The 19,694-nt window shown below is 43.8% G+C and overlaps 1 protein-coding gene across 1 annotated transcript; it reads right to left on the bottom strand.

Moving 5' to 3' along the window:
- Positions 1–1,314: 1,314 nt before the first annotated feature.
- Positions 1,315–19,638, bottom strand: PCTP (phosphatidylcholine transfer protein). Its single transcript, XM_083490497.1, has 6 exons — positions 19,242–19,638; positions 12,503–12,620; positions 6,353–6,432; positions 5,871–6,042; positions 3,055–3,122; positions 1,315–1,551 (listed from the first exon to the last, which is right to left on the bottom strand). Exons 1-6 carry the CDS (start codon positions 19,599–19,601, stop codon positions 1,489–1,491), a joined length of 861 nt encoding a protein of 286 aa, XP_083346623.1. The 5' UTR covers positions 19,602–19,638; the 3' UTR covers positions 1,315–1,488.
- Between the last annotated feature and the right edge of the window lie 56 nt (positions 19,639–19,694).

Here is a 19,694-nt window from a genome sequence, read left to right as displayed (position 1 = left end):
CATTTGCTCATTGAAAATCCTGTCCACTTTACCTTTTAATGAACTGTTTAAGTCACATTTCTTAGAAGACAGCGGAGGAACAGAGTAAGAAGGAGGCGGTTGGGGGATGGATGGTGGCTAACAGATTGAGGTTGAATCCTGACAAGACAGAAGTACTGTTTTGGGGGGACAGGGGGCGGGCTGTGGGGGATTCCCTGGTCCTGAATGGAGTAACCGTGCCCCTGAAGGACCAGGTGTGCAGCCTGGGAGTCATTTTGGACTCACAGCTGTCCATGGAGGCGCAGGTTAATTCTGTGTCCAGGGCGGCTGTCTACCAGCTCCATCTGGTACACAGGCTAAGACCCTACCTGCCTGCAGACTGTATTGCCAGAGTGGTGCATGCTCTAGTTATCTCCCGCTTGGACTACTGCAATGCACTCTACGTGGGGCTACCTTTGAAGGTGACCCGGAAACTGCAATTAATCCAGAATGCGGCAGCTAGACTGGTGACTGGGAGTGGCCGCCGGGACCACATAACACCGGTCTTGAGAGATCTGCATTTGCTCCCAGTACATTTCCGAGCACAATCCAAAGTGTTGGTGCTGACCTTTAAAGCCCTAAATGGCCTCGGTCCTGTATACCTGAAGGAGCGTCTCCACCCCCATCGTTCAGCCCGGACACTGAGATCCAGCGCCGAAGGCCTTCTGGCGGTTCCCTCATTGCGAGAAGTGAGGTTACAGGGAACCAGACAGAGGGCCTTCTCGGTAGTGGCACCCACCCTTCAGATGTGAAGGAAATAAGCAGCTATCCTATCTTTAAAAGACATCTGAAGGCAGCCCTGTTCAGGGAAGTTTTTAATATTTAATGATGTACTGTTTTTAACACTTGATTGGGAGCCGCCCGGAGTGGCTGGGGAAACTCAGCCAGATGGGCGGGGTATAAATAATAAATTATTATTATTATTATTATTATTATTATTATTATTATTATTATTATTATATAAGAAGAGATCAACTAAAAGGCATCCAACGGTTCTATTTAGCACTGTCGACCAAAGTACAGCTAGTGTACTTTGTATCTTGAGCATCTTGATGCAGAGCTCAGAGCGCACAGCAGTATGGGTTTCTCTACTAGTTTCAATGAAGGGAGAAATTCTGCATGCACAGCACTCTTTGGACATAGTGCTGTTCCCTCTACTGAAGCGATGCATCAGAGCTCCTGTGTTCAAAGGTGATCATTACACGAGGGTGTGGGAACCACAAACAGCATGGCTCAAATGTCGAAATGATACGTGAAAGCCCTCAAAAAATTAAATGGCAGTGCATCAAACAGATGGAAAATGAAAAACGAAAAGTTTTAATATGTTTCATTGTCACATGCCTGGGAACTTACATGGCTCATGATTACTATCCCAAAAGGCAGATGTTATTCAGTGATGTGTCCGTGGCTCATTATCCATGCAAAATATACCTTTAAGCTATCAATCTGGATCACATTCATGGAGCGGTTTTATCTTTTGCGGTAACTGTGGCAAGCTTTCTCCATATCAATCAAGAAGTTAGGCACTCCAGTCTGTAAAGAAAGGGATCACAAAATACTTATGCGTCTACACTTTATGGCCTAGTAGGCAACTACTGAAGTTCAACTGTTTGTTACACCTATGCCACTTCAAACACAAAAGTAATTGTGCTCTGTGGCTTAAACAAGCATTATAAATCAGGTTAGAGGGGGATTCATAACTGGTTTTTAAAATCCGTTAATCCTGGTGACCCTCCTACACAGTAGCAACATGCCGCCACCATTTGCAGCTTTCAAAATATACAGATTTATAGGATCCAAACAATATCCCATGCTGCTAGCAGCACATAAACCAAAGGTTTAGAAGAAAGTGTTTTTGTTTGATATTATCAGGGAGAGTTGGAGGCTCTGAACAAGTTACCTAACTGGGCAGGGAAAGGATAGAAATGAAAAGATTAAAAGGGAAAGAAATGCACAAGCAAATCCTAAATGTGTATCATTCCCTGAGGGATTTCTGCAGTAAAAAAGTTTTGTAAGTACAGTGGTGCCCCGCAAGACGAATGCCTCGCAAGACGGAAAACCCGCTAGACGAAAGGGTTTTCCGTTTTAGAGGTGCTTCGCAAAACAAATTTCCTATGGGCTTGCTTCGCAAGACGAAAATGTCTTGCGAGTTCTTGCGGGGGGTTTTTCCTCCCCCCCCTTTTTCCCAAGCCGCTAAGCCGCTTATCAGCTGATCCTAAACCGCTAAGCCGCTTAACAGCTGATCCGCTAAGCCGCTTATCAGCTGATCCGCTAAGCCGCTAATCAGCTGATCTGCTAAGCCACTAATCAGCTGATCCGCTAAGCCACTAATCAGCTGATGGGCTTGCTTCACAAGACGAAAAAACCGCAAGACGAAGAGACTCGCGGAACGGATTCTTTTCGTCTTGCGAGGCACCACTGTATTGGCCTCTTTAAGGCAGTCTACTTGGTGCTGTGGGAGGAGCCCAGAGCACAGCCCTTCTCCCCTGCACTAGCAGGATGCCACCTTCAGGTGAGTACTGCATGAACAGAGCTATTGTCTCAGACTAGCAACTGACAATAGGGAATGGACACAAACAAGTCTGGATTGTTGCTCTGGGCTCTATTCTGAGACTGAGAGAAGATATGATAGCCATCTTCAAATATCTCAAGGGCTGTCACATGGAAGAGGGAACAAGCTTGCTTTCTCCTGCTCCGGAGGGTAAGACTTCAACCAGTGGTTCAAAGTTACAAGAACGGAGATTCCCACTAAACACCAGGAAAAAACTTCTGACAGTAAGAGCTGTGGAGGTTGTGGACTCTTCTCCTTTGGAGGTTTTAAAACAGAAGTTGGCTGGCCATCTATCATGGGTGCTTTAGCTGAGAGTCCTGCTTTGCGGGGGGTTGGACTAGATGACCCTTAGGGTCTCTTCCAATTCTATGACTCTTCCCCTTTCAGTACCTGTAGTTCTGCCTGCAGTGCTGGCAACAGAGAATCAGGTAAGAAAAGCCATGGGCATAACCCACTGGGTTGGTTCCCTACAAATTCCTGCTTACCTTAGTTCCCCAGTTGACAAGCCACGAAGGAACCTTGCCACCAGGGTCATCAAAGTATGACATGAAAACTTCAAAGCGGAAGTAAGAAAAGAGGGAGTCAGAAATCTTATTTAAGCAACAGCAGCTATTCATTTATATATCTATTTTGTGGTCACCTGACTAGCAGCTATCTGAGCTGCTTTTAGTGTTGTTATTTAGAACCATAAATGTGCAGAATCTATTCCCGTATTTCTCTGGAGTTTTCCACTGTTCCATCCCATGATAGCAGATATATTTCTGAAACCCCTCAACGGTTTCTGAACAACGTCTGCATGACTGCAAGAGGTTTTTTTTTCTTTCCCCAAAAAGCTCTTCTCCTCCACCCTCTTCAATTGTGCAGTGTTTTGTACACCCAACTGCTGTCCCTGTAAGTTCAGAATTAATTGTACATTGTCTGGTCCCAGCGCAATAGCTGCAAAAAGCAGCAGTGAAAGCAAAACACTTTATTCCCATTCAGCTCTGCAATAAATTCAAAGGTCTTTCTTCACTGTAGAGGCTAAACTGACAGAGGCTTCGAAAATCCTTCTCAGCTTCATCTCTGGAGTTGTGGAGGCCTGTTGCAGAGTTGGAAGGAAAGTTTCCCAGTTTCAGCAAGCTCTGCCAATTTTGCGCATATCCAACCACATCTAATTTTTCTCTCTCTGATCACCAAGAAGGGATTGTGCATACAACAACAAATGATTCCCTATGCCAACCCCAACCCTGCAAAAAATTCTATTAGAAAGAATTACGAATAGTTAGGGCCTAGGATACGTGAACCCATTAGCAGAACTGCAATATCTGCATCAGAAATCCACTTCCGAGCTGGAGAGGAGGTGGGGTTGCGGGCTTCACGCCCCTCCCCACGCACGCGGGGCTGGCTCACAGCCCCCGCGATACTGGGGGAATCCTCGGACGCGTCATCTCCCAGACCAGCCTACTTAGGGCCGGCGCGGCTGAGGATATCCCTCTTCCTGCGCTCCAGCTGATCAGGTTTTCCCACCCCTCCCACCCGTTAGGTTAGGCTCTCTGACATTGCTATGGACTTTGGTTGGTCACTGTCAAGGGGCCTGGTAGGAATTTTTTCCACTTGGCAAATTGGCACCAGCCATTTGGTTTTTCGCCTACCTCGTAGCAACTGTTGTCACGACTTCCTTGGCATTGGCGGTTAGGCATTGGTAGGGGTATTGTTATGCAGATGAAAGGGGGGAAAGGAAGTGCCATCACCTTCCCCCCAAATCGAAGGGTAGTCCGGTAAAGGATTCCGGGGGGGGGGGGGGCTCGCCTTGTCCTAAGCCTAAGGAGGTGTGGGCCTACGGCACACCCACGAGCGTGCATCAGCAGGACTCCCCCTACTGGTGGTTAACCCTTGCCAGTCTTCAAGTAAGCAGGCTGAAGCCGGATAGTTGATAGGACCAATGCCTAAGCCAATACCGCTCAATTCCTGTAATCAATAAAGTTGTGGCCTAATTTAACCATTAACCTTAAATTCTGGTGTCTCGTGTCTTTATTTCCAAGGGGGGAGGCGGGAACTCGCCACCCAAGTCCAACCTGGCACATTATTGAGGCATCCACAAGTTTTCCTAGTCTTAGAAACAAGGTACGACAATAATCACAAAGCTAAAAGCGATATGATTGGGCTGGGGAGGTGGTAAAGAGGGAATTTAACTTGTTGTCTCCACTTCAGTCCAATCAGGATCACACACCACATGCCCCTAGTGGCTGCTATGTTCCTTGGGACAAAAACTTCCACTGGTGCCAATGGCAGCTTTCTTATTTATGCAAATAGCAGCAACAGTGGAGGAGATTCAAAACAGTGCTGTGGGGTTTAATAAAGGGTTAATCATTAATTTTTCTATAACCGCCACAGTCCTGAAACAAATTATTCTACCCACAGGTATTTACTTCTACAGAATAAAGAATGATCATGCCATCACTAATTTTGCCCCTGAAGAATTTATACAAATCTGGTCTGATCACATTGTGGTTAAGCAACTCCTGTTACCAGATTACACAAATTAGTTGGCTGGGATGAGCAAACATGTGCGCATAAGAATTAACCACCCAAAATATTGGATGCAAGCCTCTAGTGTTATTTTGTACACCCCTGTTCAACTATCTTGCTTTCAATCTTAGCAAAATTTGTTAGTGTTAAAAAAGCAAGTGAATATGTTTTTCACAATCCTAACTTGTAAATTTAACATTTCTGCTCTAAAAAGGGATAGGCGTATCTGCCATTTGCAGTTGACAATTTTCTGTTTCTCCCAATCATTTTGCACACTTCTGCAGCAATTTGTAAATTGGTTTTCTAAAATAATCAGCAAAAATTGCCAACATTGTAGTGCAAAGCTCTCAAAGTAAGCACATTGTTGCATGTCGTTTTGACAAATATACACTTTTAATCAATAATTCTTAATGTTTTTATACTGTTGTAAACTGCTTAGAGGTTGTTGTGTTTACAGACAAGCAGAGTAAAAAAAGTTAAATAAATATCAATAAGATTTACAAGCAACTTCCCCTAAGATAATACATTTCTGTATACTGTTTTCTTTAATATGTGCATTTATATGCACACTGTATCCTGAAAAATGCATTTGTGTACATGTTACTTGGCTGGGAAACTATTGCAAAATTCAGAGTAATGCAAATTTCAAAGGATAGCTCCGCTTTGGGTTTGTGCCTTGTTTTGAAAAGTGTGTATTAGGTACGTTCACCTTCAAATGCGAATCGAATTGAACTTTTTCCTCATGCCTAGCTCTAAGCAGGTATTTCTATAAAGTTATTTACTGATTTCTTACCTTTGGAGCCTTTCTTGCCATCGCTTTCAAAGGCCACACATTGTTTATAATTCTTTACTCTAACAATCCCAGTCTTCTCTGGGAATTTAGAGGTATTCACGCTTTTAGCCAATATAACATATATCTTCTTCCCTTCAAGTTCCATATCTTTACGCTCACGAACGAAAACATACTATGCTGAAGTTTAAGAAATAATCAGGATGTGCCTGTATACATAATATACATATATCGAGACAGAAGGTATACTGGTCCAAATACAAAAAGCAATCCTGTTTCAAGAAGCCTGCAGTTGTTCTTGTTTTGCTCCTCAAAGGGGATGACAGAATATGGTTCACAAGAATGCGCATCAAAGTCTTAACTTTTTCTTTTCCCTTAAGAGTCAATTTTTTTTTACCTCATTTAAACTTGCAGAACTGTGCTGTGAGGAGTTTGCAACCTCAACTATTAAGAGCAAAACTGAAACCCAAGACTTGAAAGGATACATCTCTATTTGCCATGGGGAAAGGGAACTTCACTTCCCAGTGGATTACTGTTCTGCCCTCAAAAGGTTTCTCACTTATATCTAAAAATCGGAGGGGAAATGCGTTAGAGGCTAACTATGTTTTATTCAGCTGGACTTACATAAGGTTTTCAATGCATTTGGTGAATTGAAAATGTGAAAGGAGTCAGAAACGAATCATAACTGTGTATGTGTCAGACCTCAACAAGGGCCGGGCACAAAGGGATAGACATAATTGGTTCTTTTTTAAAGAATTTGACCCAAAAGCTCACCTAATCAAGCATCCTGTTTGGCCATCCATATGTGCATGGGCATCTCACAAGCAGAACTCTCCCAACTTGTGCTCCCCCAGTAACTAATGTTCAGAGGTACACAGATACAATATCACGGCCAGCAGCCATTCATAAAGTTATCCCCCACTATTTGTCTAAAAAAAACCCTTTAAAACCATCCAAGTCAGTGGATAGTGTTATATCTTGCGGTAGCAAATGCCCATCTAACAGTGGGTTGTGTGAAGATTGCCTTTTGTCTCCCCTAAATCTTCCAACATTAAATTTCATTAGATTATTGTTTTAATATGATTATTTATTGAGTTTATATACCGCCCTACACCCAGAGGTCTCAGGGCGATTCACAGAAAAGATCAATATATGTAATAAAATAAAAACAACAACCCAATAACACCCCCCCCCAAAAAAGAGTCAACTTTTAAAAGGGGATAGGACGTCAATCCGATCAACCAAAGGCCTGGTTAAAAAGAAACATTTTTGCCTGGTGCTTAAAGGTGTACAGTGAAGACACCAGATGAACTTCCCTGGGGAGAGCATTCCGCAGACGGGGAGCCACTGCAGAGAAGACCCCGTTCTCGTGTTGCTACCCTCCGGACCTCTCGAGGAGGAGGCACACGAAGAAGGGCCTCAGAAGATGATCTTAGGTGACTCCGTGTTCTAGTATTATGATGAGGGGGGGGGCAAATTTCTTCACATTAAGCAAAATCTCATTCACCTCTATTATGTCCCTCCTTACTGATCAGGCCTGTCACCACCTGTTCAGACCCTGCAAGTGTATTTGTGAAACTAGGATTTTCCTCTCCCGTGTGCATCATTTGATACCTGCTAACACAGAACTGCTTTTACCATATTAGTGCTCTTTCACCCAGTTTGGAGAAATCAGGCCTACAACAGCCCGATTACTTGAGAGGACATTTGTTACCAAGGACTATAGAAAAGAAAGTTGATGCCAGGCCTAATCAAGGAGAGAATTCTAAAACTGCAGTGCCATGACTGAAAAGGCCCTAAATCAGTAATTCCCAAAGGCCCACGCCCCCCCCCCCCATGGATCATTGATGAAGATTGTGGCAGACCATGTTTTTTTTCTGTCTGTTGTACAGTTTGTAATGCACCGTGCTAGACGCTATACAGTTTTTAATTGTATTTTACAGCTTCTTTTATTTGTCATATATTGCATTTTACTGTATTCCATAGAATTCCGATCATGACACAATAGATTACAATAAAAGAAGCAATTCAAATGCAATTTTTAAAAACCAACATGACTATTTAATGCAGTGGGAGTGTCGTCGCCAATATTTAACCAGACACCGACATGCCAGAAACCACCTGAATTATTCTTGCAATCCACTGATAGTTCACAGACCATGGTTTGGGAAGCCCTGCCCTAACTTAAGCCTTCTTCTCAAGTAGGTAGGCTTCATGGACAGATCTCAAAAGTTGGGGAAGTTCCAATGGGGCAGAGAAAGGTATTCTCTAAAGTTCCTTATCTTCCCAAGTATCTATGGCAGACAGACCACTTCAGATGCTCTGTTTTCTCCAATGAATGTGGGAATAGCTGCATGAGGGACTATTTTGCTGCAGACACATATGCTGAGATGCCAGTATTCCTCACAAATATATGAAGGGGCCTAACAACAAGTTATTGTCTTGAAAGACATTATTTCCGTGCGATGCAATATGTAATACCAGCTGTTTGATGGATAGTGCTGTTCCCACTATAAGACACCAAATAATATCACATTTTCCACCAGAGGTCACTGGAGTATTAACTTGGTGCCATTTGACAACCTATTCCGTTTCCTACGTCTTAAGCAGCAAGCAAACTCAAAATTGAAGGTTTGAGGAAAAGAGTAATATTTGACATGTTCAATTTAATGGGCAATACAGGGAGTTCCACTATAAATGGATATTTTCTCTCACATACCAGAAGGACAAACTGAACCCTATTATTTGAGAAGACATGCTATTATTGTATCTTAGGTCATCGTATCACTTGCAGAGTCTAGCTTCTTTCAGTATTCCCCGAAGAGTGAGATAGCCTAGATTAAGGACAGTGAGGATGGCTTGCTGGTTAATATGTCTCTGGTATCTGTAAATCTGTTCATATTTTTACCTTTGTTCACCTTTTATTGCCTTTCCAAAACAACCTTTCCAAGATCACTATCAAAGCATGGGCTGCCAAAATGTCCATGGGTTCAAAATCTGGGGAAATATGGTGAGATAAGCTACAGTGGGCTACTGACATGCATGGGTTCTCAGATCACATGTTTGCTTGTTTTTCCAAATCTCCTCACTGCCCCATAAAGCCCTCCCACACTGGGGGTCCTTGGAGAACAGCACCAAAAAGACATGAGAAGTTGCTACTGAAAGGACATGTTGCTTCTTCCCCTGCTAATCTAAGTGGCCCAATCGGTAGGCTTCCAGCATAGACACTAAGGTGAATCCTGCCCATAGATATTAAAATCTCATTATTCATTACGAAAGTTGCTAGAATAATCTGCCGCTTCATTTTAGTACACTGGAGATTATTGAAATGTTTCTTCTTGTGAATGTAGAGTCCCGTCGGGGGAAAGGTAGGTGTCAGGGAACTGACATCGGAGCTAGAGGCGGAGGGAAGGCTCTCAAATGATGCTGGAGAAGGGCCCAGCAGGGAGAGAGGCAGCTCCGCAGATGGGGAAGCAAATCAGCGCAACACCAGGGATATAGAGGGGCGGTTGGGGGAATCGGCGAGAGGGCTCCAGGACTCTTCACCGGACACCAGCGGGGAGAGCACGGGTCCTCCGCTACCCACGCCCACCCTGTGCAGAAGACTTCCGCGCAGAGAGAGTAGGAAGAGACTGGGTGTCAAACAACTTTTATGTTGGAAAAGATTTAAGAAACGCCCACTGACGGATTCTGCTAGCGACTGAGGCAGCCACGAAGTGAAGGGCTATCCAGACTGAAAGGTTTAGCAAGGCAACAAAGCCTGGAGAGGCGGCAACTTACACACGAGCAACCCATACACATTACAGAAGGGTATAAAATTAATAACAATAGTAATGCATACTTTTGTTCCTTAAAATTGATTGATCAAAGTATGCAATATTTTCTATACACACACACACACACACACACACAAATCGAAACTTCGCTCTTTGTGGAAGTTCCACAGTCTTAAGTTAAGAAACGCACCAGAAATATATTAGTATTCACCTTTTGAAAACATCTTGTCTGAATGACAATGGACATCTAATATGCTATATATATAGATATAGATATAGATATAGATATAGATATAGATATAGATATAGATATAGATATAGATATAGATATAGATATAGATATAGATATAGATATAGATATAGATATAGATATAGATATAGATATAGATAGATAGATATATTAGATAACATAGATGTGAGCATGGCATCACACAAGGGATAACGGAAGGTATTTGAAACATTCCCTGCATACCGAAGGCCAAAATATGTGAAGCTCTGCAAATCAGACGTTGTGAGTCATTTGCAGATGGGGACATTCATATCCTATTGCCCCTGTTGTGTTGAAGTCATGGGTTTCCTTCCCCACCCTTTGTGTCTGTGGCATGCAGCAAGAGAGTGTCATCCCAATGGAAGATAGTGTATCTGCTCTTATTAATCTCACAATAGCTAAAAGTTAGCCAAAATTACCAAGCCCTCCCCATGTATCTCAAGGGACACTCAAGTTAACTTCAACATATAATCAATACATGTGAACATAATGGGAAAATCTACATTACATGATAGGGAAGGGCAGTTGATGCAACTTGGAAGTGCTCTGTCAGTAGCGTGAACCAAGGAAAACTCAATATATAATTAGAACAAACCTATTATAATTGAATGTATGGAGAGACAGTGCAGTGCAGGCAGTGTCCTAAATTACTTGAGCAAAAGAGGTGGGTGAGGGCGGTGACTGGAAAGCAGTTTCCACCAACTCAAGAAAAGCAGAGCACCATTTCTTTGGAAGGATACATCTTAAAATGCTTTTCCATGGGTGCTACTTAGAAGAAATGGCTTTCCAACATCAACTGATGTCACCAAATTCAGTGTGATGTCTCGAGAAATGCTCTCTTGTTCTGGGGCCGAAAAGTCATTGCCATCTTCTAAAAGGTCTTAGCAGAAACATGTCATCAGGACTAGCTGTGAATGAAGGAACTCCAAGAGTACAGTGGTATCTCTAGATGCGAATGGGATCCATTCCGGAGCCCCGTTCACATCTAGAAGCAAACGTAACCCATGTCCGCGCGTGTCACATTTCGGCGCTTCTGCGCATGACGTCATTTTGAGCGTCCGCACATGCACAAGTGGCAAAACCCGAAAGTAATGCGCTCCATTACTTCTGGGTTGCTGCGGAGCGCAACTCAAATGCGCTCATCCCGAAGCACATTCAACCCGAGGTATGACTGTAGTGGTTTCAGCAGGGAGTAACCTTAGGTACAGTGGTACCTTAGTTTGCAACCGTTTTGGATTACAATCACGTCAAACCCTGAAGTGCGTATCCCTTTTTTATTATTATGACAACCCTTTCTTCTTCTTTTTTATTACAACCATTTTTTATTTTTTATTTCGAGGCCCCAATGGCGAAAGTGCACCTTGGGTTTCAACCTGTTTTGGTTTACAACCGGACCTCCGGAATGGATTATGGTTGTAAACCAAGGTATCACTGTACTGCTACAGCTGGATCACCATATGATATGTTGCACAACTAGATAAGGATCTCATGTGTAGTTTATATGGAAAGACAAATAGTCACTTATTTAAACTAAACATGGAGAAGAGAACCGGAACTTTGAAGTTTAGGATAGGGATGGAAATGCACAAATGTCATTCCGTTAAATAAAGATGTACACAACAGTATGACATGACACCACCTCTGACAAATTTCACCTAAGGCAAATTTTGAGGCAAAAGTGGAAGTCCTTGCTCAGGCGAAACTGCATCGGAATTAATGTTGAGGTAAAACAATAACTTCCAAGAGGACTCATGCTATTTCACAGTTTCACACTCCCCTAAGTTGCCACCAAATTCACCTTCAGTGATATTAAGAGGCAAACGTGGAGGCTCCTGCCCATGCAAAACATATGAGGAACTCTGAGGGAAACCTGAAGAATTTCAATAACACTAGTTAAATTTCATAAGGGCATCCCTGATTTGGAGGAATGGAAATCCATGTAATGAAAATTATTATAATTGTTTTAGGCAACCAACTGGACAAAAATAAGGGGAAATTCTCTCTAGAATCAAAGAGATCAAAGCTAAAGAAGGTCTTATAGTAGCCAATTGCAAAAGAGGATAGGCTCCTTCATCTTTTCATCGATATTCAGGAGAGGGAATTTCAGCAGATGTGGCTTGCATAACACATGTGATTCCCTTTGCCTCCAAAACTATTAAAGTTTCTGCTTTTGCATCTGACTGCTCTAACAATCTAATAAAAACTGGTGATTAAGGGGGTATCAAACACTAGGCCTCAGATTCCCCAGATGTCATATAATGATCAAGAGACAAGTCCATTTACCCATAAACCAACACGAGAACAGTGTTGATGGATCTAAGAAAGTTGGTTTTAACACAAAAAGTGGCTAGTGAGAAAAACATTGCTCCTTATTTGTTTTTCAGGGCATCACAAGTGGATGACTATATTAGCATTAATGCTTTGGTAATGGAAATCTACTTCATGCATTTTTCATACTGAAAAACTGTACAGAGCACTTTAAAGAGCAAAGTAAAAGAATCTTCAAAACGATGGTGGTCAAGGAGCGGAGGAAAGGAACCTATCACAGCGACCAAAGAAAATGACATTTTGGTCTTGAATAATTTACTGACCTCTAAGATACCGGTCCCATTGTGTTCTGTAGGTTAAATCCATGTACACTTCTGCACATACATCTGGGGAACAATCACCAAGAGTGGCATAGACTTTATACTCGTACAGTCCAGATTTCTGAAAAAGCAAGAGAAATAGGAGGGAGCAGGTAGGGGAGAATCAAGAATCCTGTATTTCAGGACTTTGCTTGGTTGCACTAACAATGTCCAAAAATACTCTTTTATACCACTGTGCTTGCACAATGAATACATTTACAACATACAAATATACTCTGTGATGTTTGCTTTAAAACAGAGGCGAGTTGGTCCATTTGCCTAAAGAACTGGACTACCCTATGACAGACATATCTTAAAATATATACCAATCTCTCTGCTAGGCTGGAGATATCTTTTTTTCTGTATAACCCTAAACATATTACTCCAAAGCAATAATGCTTTCTCAGATTTACACACTAGGTGCCATAGAAATCATCCTATATAAATGTGGGTGTTGTAAGTATAACTCAGTTGTTTATTTTAAATATCAGAGACTACTGTATAGTCAAATGAAAGTCTTATCAGCATCTAATCCCCCTTTATCCTTTGAAACATAAACTGCAGCAGGAGTCATACTTCTGTTACGATAGTCAAGTGAAACAATAAATATATATTTCAGCACTCTGACTGTATTCTACTTTTGTTAGACTCCCCCCCCCCCCCGCCCTGACCAGTCCAGAAAAAATCATGTTATTTATTTTCTTTTATCTGACTTAGTGGAGCTCTCTGCACAAATCAAATAACCCTTACACTAAGAGTTGGATAACCCTTTGTTCAGAGAGTTGAATTATTTGCTAGCAATACCAATTGCAGAAACAGAAGGTTTTCGGGTCTAATTCATCGAGGAGATGCAAAAATGTCAAAGCACAGTACAAGTGAATGGAATTTAAACTACTTTTTACCCTTTTCAGTTTTGCATTCTGTAAAATATTTTTTAAAAGAGCTCTGTTATCATGAACTTTCTCATTCAATAAACATCACTTCATCCTTCAGCACCGTAAGCTAGACCCTTTATGAACCCAACATTTAAAGAAAGGAAATATATAAAATAAAGATACGGCATGACTCACACAGCATTTTGTAATAAGGCATTACAACACTGCTTCACAAACAAATTCTGGCAATGTGAAGTAGACCTCCACCCAAGCCTACGCCCTCCGGAGTTCTATTTTCCAAAGATACATCAAGCCTGCAATTATTTAAGAGTGATTCCTGAAATTTTACCCTCTGTAAAATCACTCTACCTCCATTCATTTAAAGGACTACCCTTTACTGCAGAACATTACAAGAAGAGTCTAGACCACCATCTACCACAACAGATGGTTTTAGTTGTGGTTTTAGTTCACAAGCCTTGCAATATCTCAGATAATCTGAGCTTTCCAAGGTTACCAAACCTATTTTCCTGTACGAAAGGAATGTGAATATCAACTGAAAGTGAGATTATGACGTGCCAGCAGATTACAGGAGATGTTTGTTTAGAAGGCTGGAAAACATACAGTACCATGAAGTGTTCTCGGACTGGGACATCGCAGTAACAAAACAAAACAAAATTGTTAAACATTAGTCTGCAATTTGAAAACAATAAATTCCAAAGACAAACCACCGCCTATAGCTAGTCTAGATTTTAGTATGATCCCACCGCTCTGGCAGTGTTAGTTGCTTTCCACCATGAAGAGACTTTCCTGGATTTAGAGATTTCTACCAAAGTTGCTACAGTGACACAGATTTCTTTAAAAGCAAAAAGAGAGGCGTGGGTTACAAAATATTTTGGACACTTTGAGAGCTTTTTCTTTCTGGTTTATTTTATAGATTTGTTTATTCGTAGTCTGCGATAAAGCTGGCTTTAGTCAGCAAGCAAAGCCTCTCTTTTTTTCTTTTTTAAAGCAACTCTGGGACACTTGCTAGAACCCTCAATGTTCCAGGTTTCATTTCCAAATCTCTGTTCCTTAGGCATGTTTGCAAACTGCTAAATTATTATTACTATAATTTTATTACCCAACCTTCACCCTACGGTCCCAGGGCAGGTTACAACAATTTATAATACAACATTAAACGTTTTTAAAACTTATAATTACGCCCCTCACAAAAAACCACAAAAAATAGGGTGGGTCCTAAAATTGTACATCTCAGGTGTCAAAGGCCAGAGCAAAGTATGCTACCATGGGTTACCACAGTATGATACTACCACAATAGTTAAAAAAGCTGTCCATCAGAGAATTAACAAGCCAACCCTAATTAAAAAGAAGTGCAAATATGTGAAGAAAAGCTATGTGATCCCAACATCCATACACCTACTTATTTTGCATGCCTCTAATTAAGAACAGCTTAGTTTATGAACAACTTGGATTAAGAATGCTGCAAACCCGGAAGTAGGTGTTTTGGTTTGTGAACTTTGCCTTGGAAGTAGAACATGTTGAGTGTGTTCCATTTGTAAATTGAGTCCCCCGCTGCTATGGGAAAGCACGTCTTGGTTTAAGAACACTTTGGTTGAAGAACGGACTTCCGGAACTGATTAAGTTTGTAAACCAAGGTACCACTGTACCAGATGGATTCCACCACTTATGCTACCTGCCAACCAGTTTTAACTTTCGCTGCTGGCATATGTCTACAAAGTGCAGTGTTTCTTTTGATAAAACAAATACAACAAATTGCTTCCTTTAAAACCGAGCCAAGTATGACATCTGCCTACTTTCTTCTCGAGGGATGATACTGCATTTCAGTCTCCAAACAATCACCATGTAAACTTAGAATGACCTCCCAGGCAGGGCTTAAATGGCCTTTGAGCCTCACTGGGATGACAGTGTGATTGTTCCTATAGTAGAAGAGAAATCAGAAGAGAGGCATTTCTCATTTCAGTCATCAGTCTGACCAATGCAGATCTTGTATTCCCATTAAAAAAACAAATTAAACATACAAGCCACGTGTGAAATTGTTCTTGATCTGTGTCAGCATTTGCTGACTGGACACAATTATCACACCAACAAAACAACCTAGCATTTAAAATACATTACAGTGGTACCTCGGGTTACATATGCTTCAGGTTACATACGCTTCAGGTTACAGACTCCGCTAACCCAGAAATAGTACCTCGGGTTAAGAACTTTGCTTCAGGATGAGAACAGAAATCGTGCTCCAGCGGCACGGCGGCAGCAGGAGGCCCCATTAGCTAAAGCAGTGCTTCAGGTTAAGAACAGTTTCAGGTTAAGAACGGACCTCCAGAACGAATTAAGTACTTAACCCGAGGTACCACTGTACTTCCAAGCCCCCAATTATCCAAATTCCTGTCGTATCTAATACAGCAGGGCCATGCAACACACACCAAAATAGCAGAGGCTTCAAGCATTCCACCAACGCACGTCCCAATTTTGATAGAACTTTGGTTGGTAGAGAATTGGGCTTCCTGCCTGCGCTAGACTCCACTTCCAGGCATTTCTGCCAGCTGCTTGAATCACGCTGTCTCTGACCACAGGCAGCCCACAAAGTTTTCCTCTTGGCCAATAAACCAGCAGGGCTTCAGTATTTCAAGGCAGAATGCCCTGCTGAGTTGGCCAGCTGTTTATCCTGAAGCGGAAGCAGTCTGAAATCTGTGCTGAGGAGGCTGGGATTTGTCCTCAAACATATACAAGAGTGAAATCAATTTAAAACAGACAGATCTGGGCCAGACAGATCTAGGAATATGATGGCAAAGACTGGAATACAGGCGTCAGCAATGAATTAAGAGTGGCGTGGTTGCTGCCATCTAGGGCTGGGTGATACCTGGTTTTCAACATAGCGATATATTATGATGTCTGAAATAAGGATGGAGCTAAGTAGAGGCCCACACTGGCCCACGGCCAAGATAGGAGCATGGTACTTTTCTACTTGAGTAAATAAGCTCATGACAAGAAATTAAATGGAGTAAATTTCAACACACAAGTGCAGCAAGCAGAACTCTTCCAGAAAACAAGCTACTTGAAAGTAGGTTGCAGCGTTTAGAAAATAAATATTGTTTGTCTTCTAAATCTCAAGCACACTCCAGCTTCCCATACTCTTTCAGTAAGGTACAAAAAAGGAGAAGAGTTTGTAGATTTTTTTAAAAAATGCAGTTTTTCCAAGGACACAAACTGCTTTGGAAGGGAGGGAAAGAATAAACTCTGCCTGTGTCTGTACTCCTGGCATCCTGCCCACCTCCCTGACCCATTCAAGGATGGTGTAAAAAGAAAAAGCTAATCCTTGAACCAAGGATTAGATCAGCACAGGTTCTCAAACATTGTCCTACAAAACTTCCTGTGAAAGGGAGCAAGGGGAAAGAAAAACAGACAACTGTGGTGCACCCCCATGGTTAAACAAGACAAAGTCCAGCTGTTAGTACTCAAGTCTCAGCTCCTCTCAGGTCTGGGAAGCAGAAGACTAAAAGAAAATAGAAGCCTCGGGATCATGAAAGGTCATGAAGGACGGGATGACACAGAAGCAGAACACCCATGAAAAATGGAGCTAACCCCACTATGGTTACAGCAAAATTCTTGTCGATCTAAATCCAGAAGCACCCTGGAGGTGCAGGTCTCCACCGTTCCATTTCAAATGGAATTATATAGCAATTTAATCTTTAATTTGTCTGGACCGTAAGTAGTTTTACAGGAGGATCACTTTGAGGAGGGGGTAAAGGTAAAGGGACCCCTTGGTCCAGTCATGACTGACTCTGGAGTTACGGCACTCATCTTGCTTTACTGGCCGAGGAAGCCGGCGTACAGCTTCCGGGTCATGTGGCCAGCATAACTAAGCCACTTCTGGCAAACACGGAAACACTGTTTACCTTCCCGCCGGAGCGATACCTATTTATCTACTTGCACTTTGACGTGCTTTCAAACTGCTAGGTGGGCCGGAGCAGGGACCGAGCAACGGGAGCTCACCCCGTCACGGGGATTCAAACCGCCGACCTTCTGATCAGCAAGTCCTAGGCTCTGTGGTTTAACCCACAGCGCCACCTGTGTCCCTAGAGAACAATTAGCCAATCTCATTTCCTAAATCAAGTTCTATAGTCATAGTAAGTGATGCACATCCCTTCTGCTTGAAGTCTGGCAAGGTGGAGGGAGCAGAGGACACTCCACACCCAGCCAGGTTTGACCCACAGGCTGTCAGTTGCTGATCAGTACTCTACAGAAAGCTGTCAGTCCCTATTTTATGCTTCCTATCTGGAATACCCAAATACTGCTACTATATCTCAAGGGAGGACCCTGTCTATTTCATGGTCACATAATGCACACTTCCCTGCCCCTCTGCTCCCCTTGGTTGATTCTGTTCATTTGTTAACTCCCACACCAGGGCATTAACTGGTTGTTTTTTTCCTTCCTGGCAGTGCTATTATGCCCCTAACATCAGCATGACAGGTAGAAACCCAACAGGTAAGCTGCTCCCTATTACTGCATCTTTGATTTCTGTTTCTCCTGTACACAGGAACAATGCAGTGGCCAGGGGCTGCCTTCTGGCATACGTTTAGCAATACTACACACATATCCTTTAAAGTTCACTCACAAAAAATCTAATACTGAAAAGAGAGGTGGAAGTTTTCAAATGAGGTTCAGGCCTCTGAGCAAGTCTTGTAATCTGTCCTGGAAGGAAAAGCCCTGCTCCTACGTGGGTGTCAGTAAACAAAGAAGGACTATATAATGGAGGGCAGGATTTTTTTGTGGCAGCCCTAGGAACAATAAAGATCTCCATTGGGATCTGCTGCCCCTGTGGATCCTGCTCCAAGAGGCAATCACCTTACCTTGCCAGCCCTGTTTTGTTTGATACAGCGGGGCTTCTCCTTAAATAATGAGAGGCCCAGCGGAAAGGCAAAGCATTTTGTACATGTTCAGGAACTTTGTAATCTGTTTCTTTGAAGAAGAGACATGGCCCAAAAACGAGAGCAGGCTGTAGTAGAGAATAGGAGTTGGCAAACCTGATGCATTCCCCACACCTCCAAAGGCTGGAAGTGGTTTTTGAAGTGCAACGGAGGCCTCAGGCTCAACCCCCCCTCAGGAACAAAGCTCTGAGCAGGATGACCTGGGGCCAGTCAGCTTTCTCTCGGCCTTGCCTACCTTGCAGGCCTGTTGTGAGGGCCATGGGGCACGAGAGGTGGGGAGCTCCACTGGCCCACCGTGGAGGAAAGATCAGGTGGAAGTTTGGCCAGGGGGCTCTGACTAATGAAATGAGCTGCTGTCCCACACAATGTTTCTCAACCTTGGGTCCCCAGCTGTTTTTGGACTACAATTCCCATCATCCCCAGCTAGCAGGATCAATGGATGGGAATTGCTACAAAAACAGCTGGAGACCCAAGTATGGGCAACCGGGGCCTAATGTTTCTCAACCTTGGGCCCTCAGCTGGTGTTGGACTACAACTCCCATCATCCCTAGCTAGCAGGACCAGTGGCCAGGGATGGCGGGAACTGCCACAAAAACAGCTGGAGACCCAAGTATGGGCAACCCTAGTGTTTCTCAACCTTTGGCCCCCAGCTGCTGTTGGACTACAACTCCCATCATCCCTAGCTAGCAGAATCAGTAGCCGGGGGTGGCGGGAACTGTAGTCCCCAAACAGCTTGGAGGCCTCCTCTTTCCCTGGCGTTTCCACGGCAACGCGGCGCCGGTCCTCAGGCTCCCTTGCTCCGCCTAGGCCTCGGCGGCCCTTTCCCCCCCTTCCCTTCTGGTCCGGCCGCAGCGCCGTCGCCCCTGGCCGGCCTCGCACCTCGTCGAAGAGCCGGAAGATGCAGAAGCTGGCGGTCTCGGCCATGAGCTCCCAGGCGGCCCTGGCCGCTTCCCGGGGCTTGGTCGACTCCCGGCAAACGGCCAGGAACTGCTCTTCGCCGAAGGGCCCGCGGGCTGGCTCCGCCTTGCGCGAGGAGCAGCACGTGGAGGACGAGGACGAAGACGAGGACGACGACGACGAGGGGCCGGCGCTGGCGCCGCGGGACATCCCCGACCACACGGGCAAGCAGCGGGCCGGCCACCACCGCCACCTCCGACGCCCGCCCTTCGCCTCCTTCGCCCGCGGCAGAACCTTCGGGCGCCTCTGCAGCAGGGCGCGGAGGGCCTCCGGGGGGCACATGGCTCGCGGCGGCGGCGGCGGCGGGGGGCCTCGACGGCGCTGGAGGCCGAGCTTCTCGCGACGACTTTCTGCCGTCGAACGGGGCGCGGGCGG

The sequence above is a fragment of the Podarcis liolepis genome (assembly GCF_965112155.1).
Source record: "Podarcis liolepis genome assembly, chromosome: 2".
In the NCBI taxonomy this organism is placed as follows: domain Eukaryota; kingdom Metazoa; phylum Chordata; class Lepidosauria; order Squamata; family Lacertidae; genus Podarcis; species Podarcis liolepis.
The sequence above is the reverse complement of the archived record's forward strand: the minus strand, read 5'-3'. Positions and strand labels throughout refer to the sequence as shown.